This window comes from Ailuropoda melanoleuca, chromosome 16, assembly GCF_002007445.2.
Source record: "Ailuropoda melanoleuca isolate Jingjing chromosome 16, ASM200744v2, whole genome shotgun sequence".
Classification (NCBI taxonomy): Eukaryota; Metazoa; Chordata; class Mammalia; order Carnivora; family Ursidae; genus Ailuropoda; species Ailuropoda melanoleuca.
The window spans coordinates 88993581-89011236 of record NC_048233.1 but is presented as its reverse complement, the minus strand read 5'-3'; the positions used below and the strand labels follow the sequence as shown (position 1 = coordinate 89011236).

At 60.1% G+C, this 17656-nt stretch overlaps 1 protein-coding gene across 3 annotated transcripts in view; it reads right to left on the bottom strand.

Annotated features, from left to right (window-relative positions):
• Window positions 1-8746: 8746 nt before the first annotated feature.
• Window positions 8747-17656, bottom strand: part of NAP1L4 (nucleosome assembly protein 1 like 4) — a 41991-nt gene continuing 33081 nt past the window's right edge. For 2 of the 3 annotated variants that reach the window (XM_034644593.1, XM_034644595.1), the window contains exons 14-16: window positions 15542-15571; window positions 15064-15120; window positions 8747-9920 (exon numbers count right to left, since the gene is read on the bottom strand). In XM_034644593.1, coding sequence (XP_034500484.1) covers window positions 9882-9920; window positions 15064-15120; window positions 15542-15571 — 126 coding nt within the window. In that variant the 3' untranslated portion in view covers window positions 8747-9881. Of the gene's footprint in view, window positions 9921-13421; window positions 13456-15063; window positions 15121-15541; window positions 15572-17656 lie in introns of all 3 variants that reach the window. The other variant, XM_034644594.1, reaches the window with a different exon arrangement.

Genomic DNA, 17656 nt, shown 5'->3' with positions numbered 1-17656 from the left:
GCACGCCCCTGAGGGGTGCTCTGCTCAGCCCAATTGAACATTTGGAGAAGTGAGGCCTTAGGGAGGAGGGGGGCCTGCTGGAAGGGATGGGGGGCGGGGAAGCAGAGATGGGCTTAAGATGCTGGAGGAACAGACTGAGGGGGAGGAAGAGGATATGGGGGGGCTCCAAAGCCAGGGGAAGCCCAGTGAGGCGGGTGAGGCTGCCTCTCCTTGCCTCCCACTGGCCAGGCCTCCCTGGGGAGCATTGGTGGGTCAGTGACCTGGGGGGGGTGGTCTGACAGGTGGCAGGACAGGTCATAGGGGGTGGAGAGCCCTGGCCCCCACCCTGGGAGGGAGACCCCAGGGCAGGGCAACCTGAGCGGGGATCACAGAGGGTCGGAGGGTTGGGGGCCGGGAGCTGGGCCCACCCCGGCAGCTTCACTACCAACAGCCCCTGCCCTGGGGCCTGAGACCCCCATCCAGCAGAGGCCCACAGGGAACCTGCCAGCTCCTGCTCCTGGAGCAGGGAGAGGGTCCTGTGCCCGCCCCCGAGCAGGCCCATCTGGGGGACCCTCTGGGGCAGGGAGTTGGGGGGGATGATGAGGAAGCAAAGCGCTGACCTTGCAACTCCAAGGGAGGACCTTTTAGGGGAGCCCCCTCCCTGAGCCATTTGATAACCAGGAGCCCAGAGGACCCACCAGGCAGACGGCTTCCCGCCGGGCAGTGATGACCGCGGTATGGACTGGGCCTGCACCCCGCGGGGAGCTGTGGTCCACCAGGGTTCTTGGCTGGTGGGTGCTGGACGGCCAGCCGCTGGCTGGAGAGACGGAGGCCCAGCACGTGCAGGTGCCGGGCCTCGTTCGCCCGCTTTGCCCTGTTGGTCCCCCGAGAAGGTGGGTGGCGCTGGGGTCGCCTTCTTGGCTTTGCAGGGAACGGGGGAGGGGGTCTCAGAGAAGTTAGGGGCTCAGCTGAGGTCCCACTGCCAGCAAGTGGGATTCGGAGCCACTCTACGGAGCCCCAACGCCTGGGGGCAGGAAGTAGCCCCGCCCGGATGAACAGGGAGGGGCCGTGCGGGGCTTCGCCTCCCATCTGTGGCTCAGGCCATGTAGGTCAGAGCCAGGTTTACTAATATTTACCTAAGGGTCGCGTCTGGGATTCACGCAGAGCCTGCCTGGGGGCAGCCCACCTCCTGCCCCAGGCAGACAGACGGCCCCAAACATCCGGCCCCGCACACTCGCTGTCCCAGACAGAATGAGGGCACCTCTCGGAAACGCCCCTCATGAGGTCATCTGCATGGCAGTGAGAGGCCCAGCCCGGAGGCTCTTGCCCAACCGGCCTGGGAGCAGCAGCCTGTGAGGACACCGTGCGTCACGGGCCAGCCCAGGTGCCCGGGGCTCCTCACCACCCTCTTCCTGTGGGAGACGGTACTCAGGAACAGCCGTGGGGTGGGGCTCCCTGCTTCCCCTGCCTGGGAGACTCTCTCCCCTGGCCTCCTCCAGGAAGTCCCCTCAGATTGCCAGGGCATGGCCTAAGGCCTGTTTCCCCCAACTGCGTAACTGCTGGGCCTTGGGGTCCCTGAGATGGCTCCAGCGTGAACCCCTGGAGGGCAGGGGAGGTCCCCGCACCAGGGAGGTGGCCTGATGCCACCTGACCTGAGTCTGACATAGCCCATTGGCCCCACCTGTGACTCAGGCCTGCCCTTGATCTCTCTCCTCCCAGCCCGAGCCTGGGAAAAGTGAGAGGCCCAGGGGCAGGAGGCTGGTTTCAGCCAGCCAGGCTTTCACTGTCAGCCTGGCTTTGGCCCCGCGGAGCCGTGAGTCTGGTCCCTCTCTCGAGTCCCCTGAGCCCCTGGGCTGGAGTCTGACATAAGACAATGAGGACCCAATGAGAACAGTGACGCTACCCAGAACACCTTTCTCCACCTTGGCCCCTGGCGAGCTCCTATTCATCCCTCAGCACCCGGCTCAGAGGTCACTAGCAGCTCCTGGAATGCAGCGAAGTGGCTCAGTCTTTGGGGCCCCCGGGGGCCCAGCCCGGTGCTCAGGAAAGGTTTTGGGAAATGTGGACCTAAAAAGCATCGACCGCACCGTCCAAGAGATGCGACTGTTAGAGCAGCTGAANAGCTCCTGGAATGCAGCGAAGTGGCTCAGTCTTTGGGGCCCCCGGGGGCCCAGCCCGGTGCTCAGGAAAGGTTTTGGGAAATGTGGACCTAAAAAGCATCGACCGCACCGTCCAAGAGATGCGACTGTTAGTGGACGCTCTGCTTGCTCGTCAGTAAAACCGGAAAATCAGGGAAGGGGTCTGGGGTGGGGAGCCAGCGGGCACGCCCGTCACTTAGGAGACACTGCCCAGGGCCTGGTTCACGGGGACATAGGACCCTTCTGGAAGCTTGAATGAGAGGAGTGCACGAAATACAGGGAAGGAGGGAGGGCAGAGGCGGACAAGCTGTGCCTACCGCCCTCTCGATGGTGCTCAGCCCTTGCAGCCCCCGGGCGGCGTCATCACAGGACAGCTAGGACATCTGGCTCCTGCCCACCCCCCACCCCCCACCCCCAAAGGTGGACTGTTTACTAAGATTCACCCAAGGGTCTCATCTGGGATTCGTGTGGAGCCTGCCTGAGGGGACACCCGCTCCTGCCCCCGCGCCTGCCCCCAGGCAGACTGGTCCCCCAATGGGAAGCAACCCGTGTCCGTTGCCAAATGAACGGATACCCAAGACGTGGTCCATCCACACACCGGACTGTCACTCGGCCTGAACACAGAGGGACACGCTGACACCGGCTACAGCGTGGATGGACCTGGGGGACGTGATGCTGAGCGAAACAGGCCAGACACAAAGGGACAAATACTGCAGGATTCACCCACGAGGTCCCTAGAGTCTCCAGATTCACAGGGACAGAGAGTGGATGGCGGGCGCCAGGCCGGAGAAAGAATGGGGGTTGATGTCTCAGGGGGGCAGAGAACGGACGGTGACGGTGGGTACCAGGGCCGGGGGAGGGATGGGGTCATTGTCTCAGGGGGACAGAGTGGACAGTGGGCGCCAGGGGAGGGATAGGGTGTCTCAGGGGGAGTTTCAGTTTGGGATAATAAAAGGATCTGGGTGCGCGCTTAGAGGTGGTGAAGATGGTACGTTTATGTGTGTTTTGCCAGTTTAAGAAACGTATTCACACGTGGACACACATGTGTGTCCAGGTAGGAGCCCGCCATGTTTCCTAGACACGCATAGTATTCTATTCCATCTGTGTCCCGGGCAGTCCTCCGTGATTTCCCCGTGCTCGCGTGCACAGGGTCACCGAGACAGACTGCGAGACGTGGAGTTGCCGTGTGAAACGTGACAGCTCGGACCTGCCAGCCAGCTCGCACCCCCACCGGAACGTGCCGGGCGCCCACCGGTTTCTGCAATCCGGTGGCCGAAACTGGAGTGTCGTCCCCAAGGAACCTGTGAACGGACTTCACGGGGTAAGAGTCGGTGTTAACTAATCCAACAAAGATGTGGTTAAGGATCTTGAGAGGCCATCCCGGCTTACCCGGGAGGGCCCCGAAGGCGGCCAGTGTCCTTCCGAGAGAGGGAGGAGGGGCCACATGCCCACGGAGGCAGGGGCCAAGGGACACGGCCACAGCCCAGGGACGCCCGGGACCCCCAGCAGCAGGAGCAGCAGGAAGGACCCTCCCCCAGCGCCGCCCGATGCCTGGATCTGCACTTCTGGTCTTCAGAAGCTGGCCGAGGGCAGATCACCTCGCCCAGGCGAGGCCAGGGGAGAGCTGAGCGCGCTCTGCGTAGGTCTGGGAGTCAGACAGAAATGCTGCCCACCGCAGGTGGACTCGGAGGCTGAGTAGTCGAAGGACCGCGGGAGACGGAGGTGCCCCTCTCCTGGGGGGGGGGCAGCTCGCTGCTTCCGGTGCACCAGCAGCCTGTGGGCACTGCAGTCTCGCGTCTCCCTGGATGTGGCCCCTGCTGTCACCAAGCCCCACCTTGGCCCCCACTTGTGAGCAGCTGAGGGGCTGGGTGTCCTGGCCCAGGCTCCTCAGGGACCCCCACAGACCACCCCAAGTGTCTCGCACTCAGAACAGTGTCCCCTCAAGGCCCCCCACTCGGACGGCACCCCCTCGGCCACTTCCTCCTCCAGGCCCTCCTCTGACACCCCCCCCTTCTGAACATCTCGCCTGGACGCCTGGACCTACCTACATGAGTGTCCGGGGGCTGTGTTGACAGAGGACCACACATTCGACGGCTTGGAGCGACACACATCTATCCCCTCCCGGGTCTGGAGGCCGGGAGCCTGCTGGTGAACCCCAGCCCCGCACCTTCCTGAGCTGTTCCAGGTCCTCCCTGTCCTCCCAGGGCTGGGCCTGGGGATGCACCTCACAGCCCCCTCCTCTGCTCAGCTCTCTCCTCTCAGGGACGCCAGCTCTGCTGGGACCTCCAGGCCCTGCTGGAAATGGGGGCAGGTTGGGAGCCATGGCCCTCCCGCTGGTCTGTGTTCCCAGGCGCAGCCCGTCGCCCCAGAGCTCACAGTCCACCCCAGGCCGGCCCCACGCGGGCAGGCAGTGGGGAGACCAGTGTGGGCGGCCCCGCCTGAACGAAGGCTTTGGGAAGGAGGGCGGCTGTGGCCACGCGCACTGGGCCTCCTCTCTTGAAGTCCCTGGCCTGTGACAGGGAAGGAGGGTTCTCCCCATGTTCCAGAAGCAGAAGCCGAGACCCAGGGATCTTCAGACTTGACTGACATTCCTGGGCTTCTGGAAGCCCCCAACCCGAGGGAGGAGAAGGAAGGAGTCCATGGAGGATGAGTGTGTGGGGTCCGCCCGGTGTCTCCAGGGCCTGCAGAAGCCTGGCCTGGCCCGCTGGGCCGTCGGGGAAAGTAACATCCGGCCACCACCCTCCCTGAGCTGAGTCAGCTGGGCCAGGCTGGCCCCAAGAATGGCACCATGGTGACATCCTGGGGGTGGACGGGCTCCACCCAGCTGCACCAAGGTGACTTGGCCTCGAGGAGGTGTCTGGGCCTCACCGTCCTGGTGGCGGGGTGGGAATGCAGGCTGTGCTGGCCATTGTGGCCTCTGAGCCTCAGGGGCTGTGAGTAGGGTCCCAGGCAAACAAGGTGCCTGAACGATCACACCAGATTCAGAAGCTCAGCCAGGGTCAGCTGAGGAGGGGTCCTGGAGCCCCTGCCATTGGGGGCTACTGCCTGCCAGCATCTCCTGGTGGGTGGGAGGCCCAGTGACTGGGTCTGGGGTCCCTCCGGTTCCCCCCACCGACATGGCTGAGCTCCCTGAGGCTGGTGCACAGAGGGCATGTCTGCGTCTAGAGGAAGGAAGATGGGAAGTCCTGCTTGAAAGAACAAGGCAGCGGCCCAAGTTCAGGTGTGGCTGAAGGCCAGCCCACGGAGGGGACAGTGCTCTCCCGCGGAACCCCTCTCGGGGGTGCAGCTAAAGGCCAGGTCAGAGGGCACTTCTCCCGCTGCCGGCCCCGGGGCCTCCTCTCTGGCCCACCTCGTGCTGTTCCCAGTCACCCACTGGGCACTCGAGGGCGAAGGAGGCTCATTCTGGGAATGAGCAGGGGAGGCTCATTATGAGCAGAGGGCGGGCCAGAGGCCAGCAGTATCACCAAGACAGGCTGGCTGAGGTCTGGGCTTCACCTCCCCCCACCCAGCCCGGCCTGGTCTCCCCGCAGGGCAAGGCCTGGCGCAGCGACCCCAGGCCCGGGCGCTCTCTGGGAGCACAAGCCAGGGGGCTGACCCTGCCTGGCTCTGACAGCCTGGTACCTGCGGGGAGTGGGCCTGCTGGCCAGGGGAGGGTGGGGGGCAGGGCTCTGCTCAGCCCTGGTGCCATGACAGCAGACTGGCTGCCACAGTGGGGCAGGTACTGGGCACGAGGGAGCATGTGGACACACTGAGCCACCGGCCACACGTTTGGACGGGGGTGGGTGGGTGGGCGATCTCCGCCACCCCCTGGGCGGCCACAATTCCTAACTTACCCGAGGGAAAACCAGAATTTTAAGTGGACTGACCCCAATCTGGGGCATTTCTGAAAAAGGAGCTTCACGGCAGCACAGTTCACACATATACAACCAGACATACCCGAGCAAAGCAGAGCTGAGAGTTCCCGTCTCCTAGGGTGCCCTCGTTAACCCGCAGCCGCTGCCCCCCGCAGTCCCCGCTGCTCCCAGCAGTCCCCGCTGCTGCGCGGCCTCCAGAAGCCACAAAAACAGGTCCTCTGCAGGCCCTTCCTTGTGTCTGGCTTCACCCAGTCCAGGCTGGGACCATTCCGCTGCGGGCATGTGCCCTGCACCCTGCTGGGGCACAGCTGAGCCGCTTGCAGCAGTCCGGGCGCAGAGGCGGGCGCACCAGGGAGCACGGACCGGCAGCTGAACCCAGAGCTGAGCCCAGAGGCAGCCACCTGATTCCGCCCAAGTCCGAGGGGGCATCGTCTTGTGTAGGACAGTTACATAAGGAGGGAGGGTGCAGGCCGCAGAGGCCATGGGGATGGGAGGCGGCTCTGGACGCTCACTGGAACCCTCCGAAAGCATCACGAGGGCCCGACACAGAACGGGGACCCAGACTGGGGGTGGGGGCGGTAGGCCTGGCTCTAGGCAATGCAGGGGGTCAGGAGGACAGAGGCCTGGCCCCCGTAGAGCCAGCAACCACCCAGAGCCGTTTTAAGTCCCCCTTCCCCGCGGCCTCCTGGCGCCTGTGCCTTTCCGGTGTGAGCCTGAAGGAACCCGCGGCAGTCTCCCTGAGGCACCAGCACGGGCCTGGACGGAGGACGGGGGCCGGGCTCCTGGGCCACTGGAAGGCCTGCCTTCCCCATCCTGTGACTGCCCAGGGGCGAGACCAGAGGACAGCTTCACGGACAGGCCAGGAGGCAGTGCCACAGGGGACAGTGGGGAAGGCACAGCTTCCCAGGGCTTCGAGCTGCAGTCCTGCCATCCGAACGCACCTGGGGCCACCAAGCGCCAGGCTGGGGCCCCGGAGGCCACAGGGACGCAGCTCCGTGACGGGGCCCACACGCTCACACTGTTCCATCCCGCAGGGAAATACAACCCACTCCAGACAGCCACAACCCCAACACCCCTCCCGCCGTCCGTCTGCGCTGGCCCCACAGGAAGATACGCCTGGAGCCGCTGGCACCACGCAGTCGCCCGCCCACAGCCAGAAGGCCCAGCCGCTCGCTCCGGCTTCCCATTCAGCTCAGCCCCCAAAGGTGGCCGCTGCGTGTGCGAGCGCACAGGTGCACACCCGCACGGGACTGGCCGGTGCCCGCTCCCGAGCACACGCTCGCAGGGGCACGCCCCACGTCTGCCGCGGGTGGCGGGCACTGACGCGCCCAGTCTCCGAGGGAAGGGACGGGCTCCCCCCACCCTCAGTCATCCCATGCACTCGGCACACACGCAGTGTGGACTCCTGCCCCGGCCGATGCGCACCGACTTCTGGTGAAGCCCTAGGCACCGCGGGGCAGAGGGGGCTCTGGCAGAGCTCGCCCCCCGCGCCCGGGCCTGTCTCCTCGGCTCCCACCACCTGGCGCTGTGCCGATCAGAGGGGGCTCTTCCCATGGGCCCCGCATTAATCTAGCGAGGCCCCGCAGTCTTCGGGCTGAGCAGTGCTGTTGCTTCAAGGTGAATGTGGGTCCGTCACCCATGGAAGATGGTCAGGAGCCAGCGGGAAAGGATTCCCCTAAAAGGTCACGCTAGGAGTGACCCCCGGGGCCAGCAGGATGGGATGCTCCCGGACCTGGAACTGTCCCTGCGAACTTCCTGCAAATCACCCAGGCACTTGATCTGGTACAATCCCTTGTAAGCCACTGTTATGAATGGGTGCATTCCGGATGCTCAGGGGAACAGGACACGTGGAGACCCTGAGGAGCCCCGACCACTCGAGGTCCCCAGGGACGAGAAACTGCCCTGGAGGTCTGGGGGCCATTCTCAGGAGGTGCTCCCAGTTGAGGGGACAGGGAGCAGAGCGCAGGCATCGTCTCTGCGGACTGGCCTCGGGGGTGGGGTTTCCGTTCTGTGTCAGCCACAAGGCGGCACCCCTGGCACCCGCAGGCTCCTCGGGCTGGGGGCCGGGCCCAGGTGGGGCTCACACACGGGTACTCCAAGAACAGAGACCATTCTGGTTCTAGTTGTCTGGGGCACGCTGCAAGCATGGCTATTCCTATCCCTTGTGTGGCATTTCCTGCTTCCTCCCGGCCACTCCCGGGGCAAAGCCAGGCCCCCGGGCGGGTACCCAGCAAGGGCTTGCGCAACAGGTGTTCCTGGGGGGGGGGCGCTCCCTCTGAGGAAGGGACAGAGGTTCCACCAGAGAAGTACCAGTGAGGAGACAGATCAAAAGTGGCCTTTATGCAGGAATTTTCCCTCCTGGAACCTTCTGGATCTGGAAGGTACAGCCCCACAAACTCCTGGGGGAAAGCACATTCTTTCCTGAGGTAGCAAAGGGGCACCGCAGCCTCAGAGCCCCGGGCAACCCCGACCCTGCCCACGTGACAGAGCAGCCGGCTCCCCCTCTGTCCCCTGCCACCCCTAAGCAAAGTGGGTCTGCAGGCCTAATGGGCAAATTAAACGTAGCCCCCTCTTTAGAACGGCTGTAAAAGCCTCAAAGACGACCCGGAAAAGCAGAGGCCTGAAGCCTGGGCCTGCCCTTCCCCAGAGCTCTAGAGATACGGTTCAAGAGGACACAGAAGCGCAGCCCGAGGGCTGCCGGGTGGGGCAAGTGCCAGTGCCCCACCTGCCCCTCCCACCAGGTCCTCCCACAGAGAGACTGCGCACACAGCGGGGTTCATGTTTCGCAACTTTAATAGAATATTCTAACTATTCTGTACAAATTGAAAACACCGTATTCAGTTACAAATGTATCATAAGTAAGGCTGAGCACTCTACAGGCCTGGTCACAGTGTGGACACGGCATCCCCGGCTGTCAGAGACCATGGTCACACACTCGGAAACCCCACACGCCAGCCAAGAACAGGTCGCTCTGAACCCAGGGCTTTTAAGACAAGATGAGCATGGGGCCAAGAAAAGGGGGTACTGAGAAAGCAAGACCCAACATGTACACACAAGGAGGAGAGCAGCACTTCCCAGCCTGGCCCCTCACCACAGAAGCCTGGCGCACCCCCGCCCCCCACGCCGGCTGGGCTGTATGTCGTAAAAACACGCTCCTGCCCTCAGCGCAGGCAGGATGGAGCGAGGTTCCCTCCACACAGGCCTCGCTCCCCTGGGAGCCGCCACCACCCCGCCTGGCGAGTCACCAGGTCACCAGTCACACACATGGTTTCAGAAAGTGTAAGGACAGGCGACAGCATGCGTCCCAAGCCCTCACAAGCAGGAAAGAATAAATAAATACGAGGATGAACCACAAACACTCGCGCCTCAGGGCTGGGGCACGCCACACCCCCCCACCCCACCCCACCCCGAGGAAGACAGAACCAGAGAAAGAACTTTCTAAGGAGAACAGGACTCTAGACTATGCAGCTGTTCCGGGACAGAGCACAGGAGACCAAGTGATGGGAAACACAAAGCACATGGGTTTCTTCAAGGGAAGGAAGAATCCAGTCCGACTGCGGAGGGGTGTGACTGCTTCTAGATGCCCCAGAACCACATCCCCAGACATCTGCCCTTGGCATCAACTGACCTTCCGCCGCCCCTTCTCCCCCGGGGTCTATGGGGCCCTTCCGAAGGCAGGGCCTGGGAAAGTCCACTGAGCTGCACCCAAGGCCCTAGAGGGTGCTGGAATCAAACCTCCTATTTCTGAAATGCATTTAAGTTGCCACTGTACAGATTAAGCAAAATAATAAGGATAAAGGAAAAGTTAAGGTCAAAACCATGCACTTGAGAACAAGTCAGAAGCAAGCACTGCCCACCGAGGTGCCGCCGCCGCGACGAGTCCCGACGCAGCACCTGCGGGCCTCGCGGCTCACTGCTGTTTGCACTCGGACGGCTGGCTGGGCTCCTTCTGTCAACGAGAGAAGACAGGACTTGTAGGGAACCAGTGTCATCAACCCCGTATCTCCAACCAACAATGCAAACCAAGACTCAATTTGCTGCCTTCATTCTTACTGAAAAAATGGTTACTGCAAACATACTTTTACAAGAGCAACAAAAAATCAGTCAACCTCCCAGAAACAATGTCTCAGCAGGGTTCCCTTTCTTGTTTGGAGACAAGCCCTGGAGTGTAAGTCACAGCCCAGGCCCTGGGGAGGAGGAGCGCCTCAGGGTCACAGAGACTCACCAGTGTGGGGGTAAGAACCGCAGCCTCAGAGCCCCGGGCAAACCCCCCCACCCTGCCCACGTGACAGAGCAGCCGGCTCCCCCTCGGGCCCCTGCCACCTGTGAGGCAGGCTCAGCACCTGAAACGAAAAGGCACCACCCTGGGGTGGGCCAGAGGTGGCTAAGCAGCCCCGCCGGCCCTGGCCGGCACTCCGGAGTGCTCCCTGCTGATGGCATGTGCCGGCAGCCCACAGCCGGGAGGCCAGCTCCCGCACACAGCCCCGGTCCCCCAGCCCCCACCCAAGTGGGAATTCTAGCCTTCCAGAAAGGTAGCAGGGAGAGACCATGCCTCCCCAACAGAGGAGCACATTCACTGCAGTATCAGCTGACACATCTCACACCGTTTCAAGCACATCCAGCAGTCCTATGCATTTTGTGTACAGGCCAACAACAGCCTGACAGACAGACAAGCAGACCACTCATCATTCCAGGCAAATACATCCGCTGATCAGTAGCCTCTAACTCCTGGCTTCCAATTTACAAATTACTCTCATACAATCTGACAAGCGTACGGAGTCCAAAAAAAAAAACCCCGCAAACATCGGGGATAAGGTAACGGACACCTTCTATGGTTGAAGCTGGGACTACATTCTTTGGGAAATCACATTTAAGGTACGAAAAAAATTATGTGCTATGAATGCAGAAGAGACGAAACTACGATCTTGGACCCTGGTCTAACCTCTTCATTGTAAGTCTTATGGAAAGAGCACAGGGATGTGGCCGGGACCCCCCAGGTCTCTGCCCAGCAGCGGGCCACTCTGGGAGGGGGTCCTGGGCCTGGCGTCACGTGCTCACTTAAAATACTGCTAAAGAACGCAGGCCCCCGAAACAAAACACGCCGGACCAGAAATCCAGGCGGGAAAAGATCACAATCAAACTCTGTGGATCTGGAGGCAGCCCAGGCTAGGGCCACGGCAAGGAGCCGCCAGCTGTCGAGTGGCCATGGTGGGGGGGCGGGGGTGGGGGGAGCATCAGGCAGCCTTTTTTTAAGTATTTATTTGACAGAGAGAGAGACAGCCAGCGAGAGAGGGAACACAAGCAGGGGGAGTGGGAGAGGGAGAAGCAGGCTCCCAGTGGAGGAGCCTGATGTGGGGCTGGATCCCAGACCGCTGGGATCACGCCCTGAGCCGAAGGCAGATGCTTCACGACTGAGCCACCCAGGCGCCCCCAGGCAGCTTTTTCAGGGTAAGGAGAGAAGTGTGTGTGTTTCCACAATCGTATTTGCAAAAATGAAGTGGGTTAGAGAAGATGGAGCTAAGGGAGTGGTTCTGAAGGGTGATGCGGTGGGAACAGGCGGGCGGCACAGGACGGGAGGGACCCCTCCTGCTGCACCTTTCTGTGCGTGGGTGAGTTACACACATACAGCATTCTGTGATATCGGGCTTTATACCATTTACCATACGCTGTCTCAATCACTTCGTATGCTTACCGTAACCAGGAGAACAGATTACCCATTTGTTTAAAATACAGTCAGAAGCTTGGGGGATAAAGCCTGCTGGAGGCCCCATCTCTGGGGACAGCATCCGCATGGACCTAAGTCCTAGGCTGTAAGGTCAACGCAGAACCCCGAAGCTTCTGGTGTGAATTTTATCAACAAGACATCACAGGTTTTCAGCCTGCGACACAGCCCAAAACAGGACTACAACTAAAGCCCAGCATCCTGGGTCTCAGGCCACAAAGTCTCACGGCAGCTTGGTCACTCAATGACCCTGGTTATCAAGGGAGAGGAGTCGGGTGTTTCCAAGGCACAAACTACCAGCCCAAATCCTGCGTCTCATGGAGCCATTTAAAAGCCAAGTTTTAACAGAGGACAACTGCCCAAGAAGGGGTGAAAACAAGCCACCAAGCACACAGCTGGCCCCCACAGCCTCCCAGGGGCACACAGCCGGGGCCCGAGAGCCTGCGTGACTGCAGAGAGGACAGCCCCCCGCACTGGAGCAGCTGGCTCCTGACAGGAGTCTGGTGACACTACCGAGGGCGGCCAACCCTGCTGCGCCGTGCCGGGGCTGCTCACGGCGGCTGCGCCACAGGACGGTCCCCCGTCCCAGAGACATGGGCTGAGCAGGTCAGGGATGCTTCCCGGTGACCGGCAGGGTGGAAGAGTGTGGCTGGGGGGGAACACTCTTCAGACAAGTGAGGCAGCAGGAATCAAGAGCAATCTAACACACTGTCGTGTACACACATCCACGATCAGCCCCGACTCCTTAAACACCCAGGATGCGCGGAGTCTGCTCGTCTCCCCTAGCCACGTTTCCTCGCCGGGAGGCAGCCGCGCTACCGCTCAGCTCTTGATGAGAGCGAGCCCGCCAGAGCGGCTCCGGAAGGCAAGGCGGACACGCTCCAAGGCCTGTGGTCTGCACGCCCCTTGGCATCAGCACGCCGCCTCCAGCTCTCACAGGCCCTGCTCTACACACTGGCCGCGGCTGCTCGGCACAGCCCCCGAGCCCTCGGCCTCCTGCGGCATCTCCTGACCACTGCCCCCAGCTCCGCGAGGACAGTGTCCCACACGGTAGGGAGCCGATGGCCGGGACGGAGCTGCCATGGCCCGCACCCAGCTCTTCCCTACGCAGCACCCAGCTCTTCCCTACGCAGTCAGAGCACCCCAAAAACGCTTAAGAGCGCCCGTTACTAACACCACACCACGCCACCACTGCAGCTTTTGGGACACTAACTCCAGCACAGTCACAAGTACAGGCAGCCCTTCGTGACCTACTGGTCTGCAGCACACCTGAAGTTAGAAAGGAGACAACTGACAGAGACGTGTCAAGAACCAGCACAGCGGCTGCGGGCCACTGCCCGGGGTGAGGCTGACCCCCGCGGGGCCCCTGCAGCACGGTCTCCATGGAAAGCGCACGCTGCCCGTCTCCCAGCCCCGTCTCCCAGCCCCGCGCGCTGGAGGGCAGGCCCACCCCCAAGAAAACGCCACACCAGTCACGCCTTTGCCTTGGTCAGCAACACACACGGGGCTCAGGAGGCAGGAGCCAAATGTAGTTTCTGACAGTTTTCGAAGTCCACACAACGGACACCTGCGCAAAAGTACTGTTCTTCAGAAGGCCGTGCGCTCAGCCTAGCACACACGAGTGTGCCTGGCCAGCAGCTTTCCCTCTAGCCACAAAATCACAACAAGACACTGTTACAAAGCACAGATCAGAAGATTGGATTAGGAATGAATGGAATTCCACCTTACCTAAAAATGCATGAATAACAGACAAAAATTACACCTAAATGGGGAAAAAATTGAAAGGAAGTGTCAGAATAAAAGAAAACAAAATGCACAAAACTATACAGGCGGAAACAGCCACTTTCTCATGACACAAAGGGCTACAAATTCTTGAGCTTGAGATGAACAACCCCAACCCACCATATCTGTACATTTCATACCAAAACATCCCTTCTCCCTTGTTTACCTCCTCCTGTGGAGAATCTGACATGACCAATCCCTCCGAAGGACAAGACTCGGGCCCTCCCGGCTGCACAGGGCTGGCGGTCCTGGCACCTCCCACCAGTGACCCATTTATCATCCCTCACCTTCCCCCAACCTACAGCACACACGAAGACCCAGGGAGCACCAGCCCTCACAACCCTCTAGGTGCCGGACGACTTGTGAGAGAATGTGCTTCCAGAAAACAGACGTGGCAGGAGACAGGAAAGGACAAACAACAGAAGGAAGCGACAAGTGACGGAGTTAACGGAGCTCCCACTGGAAACCATCCTGTCTCTGCTCTAGAATCCAAACCGTGAATGCGTGCGTCAGCACCCCCCACCAGCCCAGTGCGAGCCACCCGAGCCAGGGCCCCTGTGTCACAGAGCCGAGCACAGGGGCCCCTGCACTCGGCCCCCCGCACTAGACAGGCCGACTGTGCAGAGGTGAGCATCACTGTGAGCGATGTCCCAGAGCAGTATTTATATGGTACGTTTAAAAAAGTTTGAACCCACCTCCCATCCTTTCCTAGAAGGAGCTGAACTGTAAAGCATGCGTTTACAGAAACATTTGGTGTTAAAAAGAAAAAGAAGAACACTTACAGAGCTCGGTTATTACCCCAATATTTACTGCACATTCCACTTCGGGCAAAAACGGAGGACGGACACACGCACACACAGTCTAGTTAAACTGAGATCCAGGTAAGGCTAGTGCTCGGGCAGCCCAAGACCACGCAGAGAGCTATCGACTTCACGCTCGCGACCCAGAGGGTGTCCTACCACGGCCTCATAGCGCTGCATTAAAGCGGTTCTGGATCGAAGGGTTGTGCCAAGGGGCAAGTGCCTTCACTTACACTGATCTGACCATCAGTAAATAACCAGACTCCCAGGTAAAATTAATGGGGTTGCCCAATCTCTGTTTTTTTGTTTCTGTTTTTGGTTTCCTGGGTTGTTTTTTTTTTTTTTTAAAGCAAAGCTTCCCAGTTTATTTTCAATAATTGGAAATATTTAGACATAGCTTCTGAATAGTCTCAGCCCAAAGGCAATTGTAAAACTATGTCTACAATTTTATTACTCTATTTGCTAAAAAAATAACCCCTGAAACTTCCTTCTTTGCACCTTTTCCAAAAATAAACACAAGAAACAGCTCATTCACGTCGTCGTTCAGCCATTCCACCGAGTGGACTACAGGTCTGGAGCACAATGCTGCTCTCTGGAATGAGCTGACGGCAAGAGCGCGCTGCCAGAGAGCTGGGAAAGCCTTCACTGGACACCCACACTGAGCACTAAATCCTACAGAAGGGGTCGCTCAAGCCTGGTCTGTTGTCCGTGTTCTGACTAGAGCACGGGGACGCGACCCGACGTCGCAGCAGCACGCCAGTCGCGGGTGGGGCGGCCCCCCAACTGACCTTGGGGTTAATATCGGCATCATCCTCATCTTCTCCCTCCTCGTCACCTTCCAGCTCCTGCGTGAAAGGGGGAGAGCGAGCTGCACACACGGGATTTAAACTTCTGTGGACCCACACGCTCCACACGGAAGCCACCCTTCCACCAGTGGGAAATCAATGATCACTGTCCCTAAGTGATTAAGTCACCCCTTCTGAGCACCTGTGGTTCTCAGCGATAACCACACACCACTGAAAACGCAGTTTGTCTGCTCGACCACCGTCTCCTAAGCCCATCGCGGGATCAACAACTGGACACAGGGACAGAACCTGCTGTGCAACCCCCCTCCCACCCCGCCACCCGGTTTCGACAGGGTGGAGGCCCGGAGGCAGCTCCACACACACCAGGTACGACTGGTGGTTCTGTAACCTCCATCCGCTCCAGCCGAGGAAGCCTAGCACAGCCTCAGGGAAAGGACTCTCCACGGTGGCCACGTCTTACCTCCTCTTCTCCTTCCTCACCCTCTTCAAACTGGAAAAGGAAAAAGGAAACAAGATTTAGGTCTCTAAAGCCAGAGGGCAGCCTGACCCAGGCACAGTCCCCGTCAAGCGCCCCCCACTGGTCAGGCCTGGGGGACATGGACGTGCAGCCTGGCCTCTGGGCAGAGGGCTCTCGGGGGGCACGGTCTGCCACTGGGCACCTCGGCTCCGACACTGTGGGCCAGGCTGGGGCCAGTGCTGCGGGGCCGCCTGTTCACAAGCCCTGCTGTGTTCATAGGGTGCTGGGTATCTGAAAACCACTCCAAACAAGGCCTGAGGATGGAGAAGGGTGCAGAAAGGAGATGGTCAGCACGAGAACGCACTGGGATCACCTGGGAAACTGGCTCATCTAAGCAAACCAGGAGCATGATGTTACTATGCAGATAGGGGAATTTCAATGGTTAAACTCACACAAAGGTAAATGTTTACATAATAAAAACGTGACAAAACCTTGGTGTTTAAGTGCATAGAAGAGAAGCCCATCGGTTGGTCTTGAATGAATTTCCTAGGTCCAAAGACATCACAGCTCAGACTCTCACTCCAGCTCCACACATCAGACTCAGATCAAGGTCAAACACGAAACAGAACAAACCTTATCACTATCCCGTACGACACGAGGGACCGCAAGACTTAGTGGGCTTCTTAAGAACATTCCTTTTGTTGGAGCCTGCACATGTATTCCCTAGTGACAGCTCACACAAAACCTGTAGGGGCCCGGGGGCTGGCGGGGCCCAGCTCAGACGGCAGGCCCAGCGTGCACGCCCTCCCGCACCAGCTGGGCCGTCAGGGGTCCAAGCCCGCCCCGGTGCCCTTACCAGCCTCTGACAGGGAAAGACCTTGGTTTGAGGTCCTGTAGCCAATCACATCTTAGCTGAGATTGGAACTAGCCTCCAACAGGCTCAAGTGTGGATTTTCTGAGGTTCTAAGGAGCTCATTTCACTCTGGACCTGAAGGGGCCTGCAGGGTCCTGTGGCAAACACATCTCACACTGATGTAGAACCGGGGCTACAAAGTGGGGGTACAGAGCTTGTGGGACGAGCAAGCCGAGCTGGAAGAACATGCAAGACAAAACCAGCACTCCTGCCTCCATTCCCTCCTGCAACGATGTCCAGTGCTTGTGCAAGGTTCCCAACGGATCAGACCCCGGCAAGTTGACCTTCATCCCACCGCGCACTCAGTAATGGTGCCGACAGGCGTTCTACGAGCCTGACGAGCCACCAGAGTCCCCACCGTCAGCCCCACCTTCCAGTGAGGACACCGCAGCACAGAGGCTCTCCGGCTGAGTGGTGAAGCCAGGACGCTGGGCTCAGAAGGCCTGAGTGGGGTGCCCCCTCCTCACCCCTCCACTACACTGCTCAGCAGCAGCACCTGCACGAGAGGCCTTGGGAGCAGAGACGCACACGGGAGGACAAGCAGAGCCACCGCACGGCTCACCAGCACCATCCACTCTGCCTGTATTTTAAGTAAATACATACAGATATGCTCCACATTCAAGTTTTAAAACTGATGGGCATATGAGCAAAAAAGCACGGAGGCCGCTGGTCTAGAGATGCGCCTTCCGTGTGTCGTGAGCACGTTTTTTGGGCTACGTGAACACGCAGTGCCTCAGCTGCCGACAGACTCGTCCTGCATCTTCCTTCTCGCATGGAGCCGGTGCCACCACCGTGGACAGAGCAGGCAGGCCGAGGACCACTCTGTGCTCTGTCATCACAGGAGTTCTACGGGACTGAGCTGGTCTGCAGTTTGTGCCGTCAGCTCAACCCTCGGCGGTAACCTGAGTGCTTGGATGAGCCAACACTACACTGACTCGGGTGCCCGCATGTTCTGCCCACAACCACCTCCCGGCCCAGGGATGGACAAACAGCCTTTCCGAGCCAATGAGTCTTGGACTATACAGCTCACACACTGGATGGGCCACGCCCCAGGTTGGGACCGTCAGCACAGAAAGTGTGAGAAGCAGGCTTTACTGCCTCTGGCCACTAAGCAACGCAAACCTGCCTGGCTCCTGCTGCCCGTCTGAAGCCTCGACAGACCACTTAGAAAGGAACCCTAGAACCATCCAGGAAACCTAAGAGCT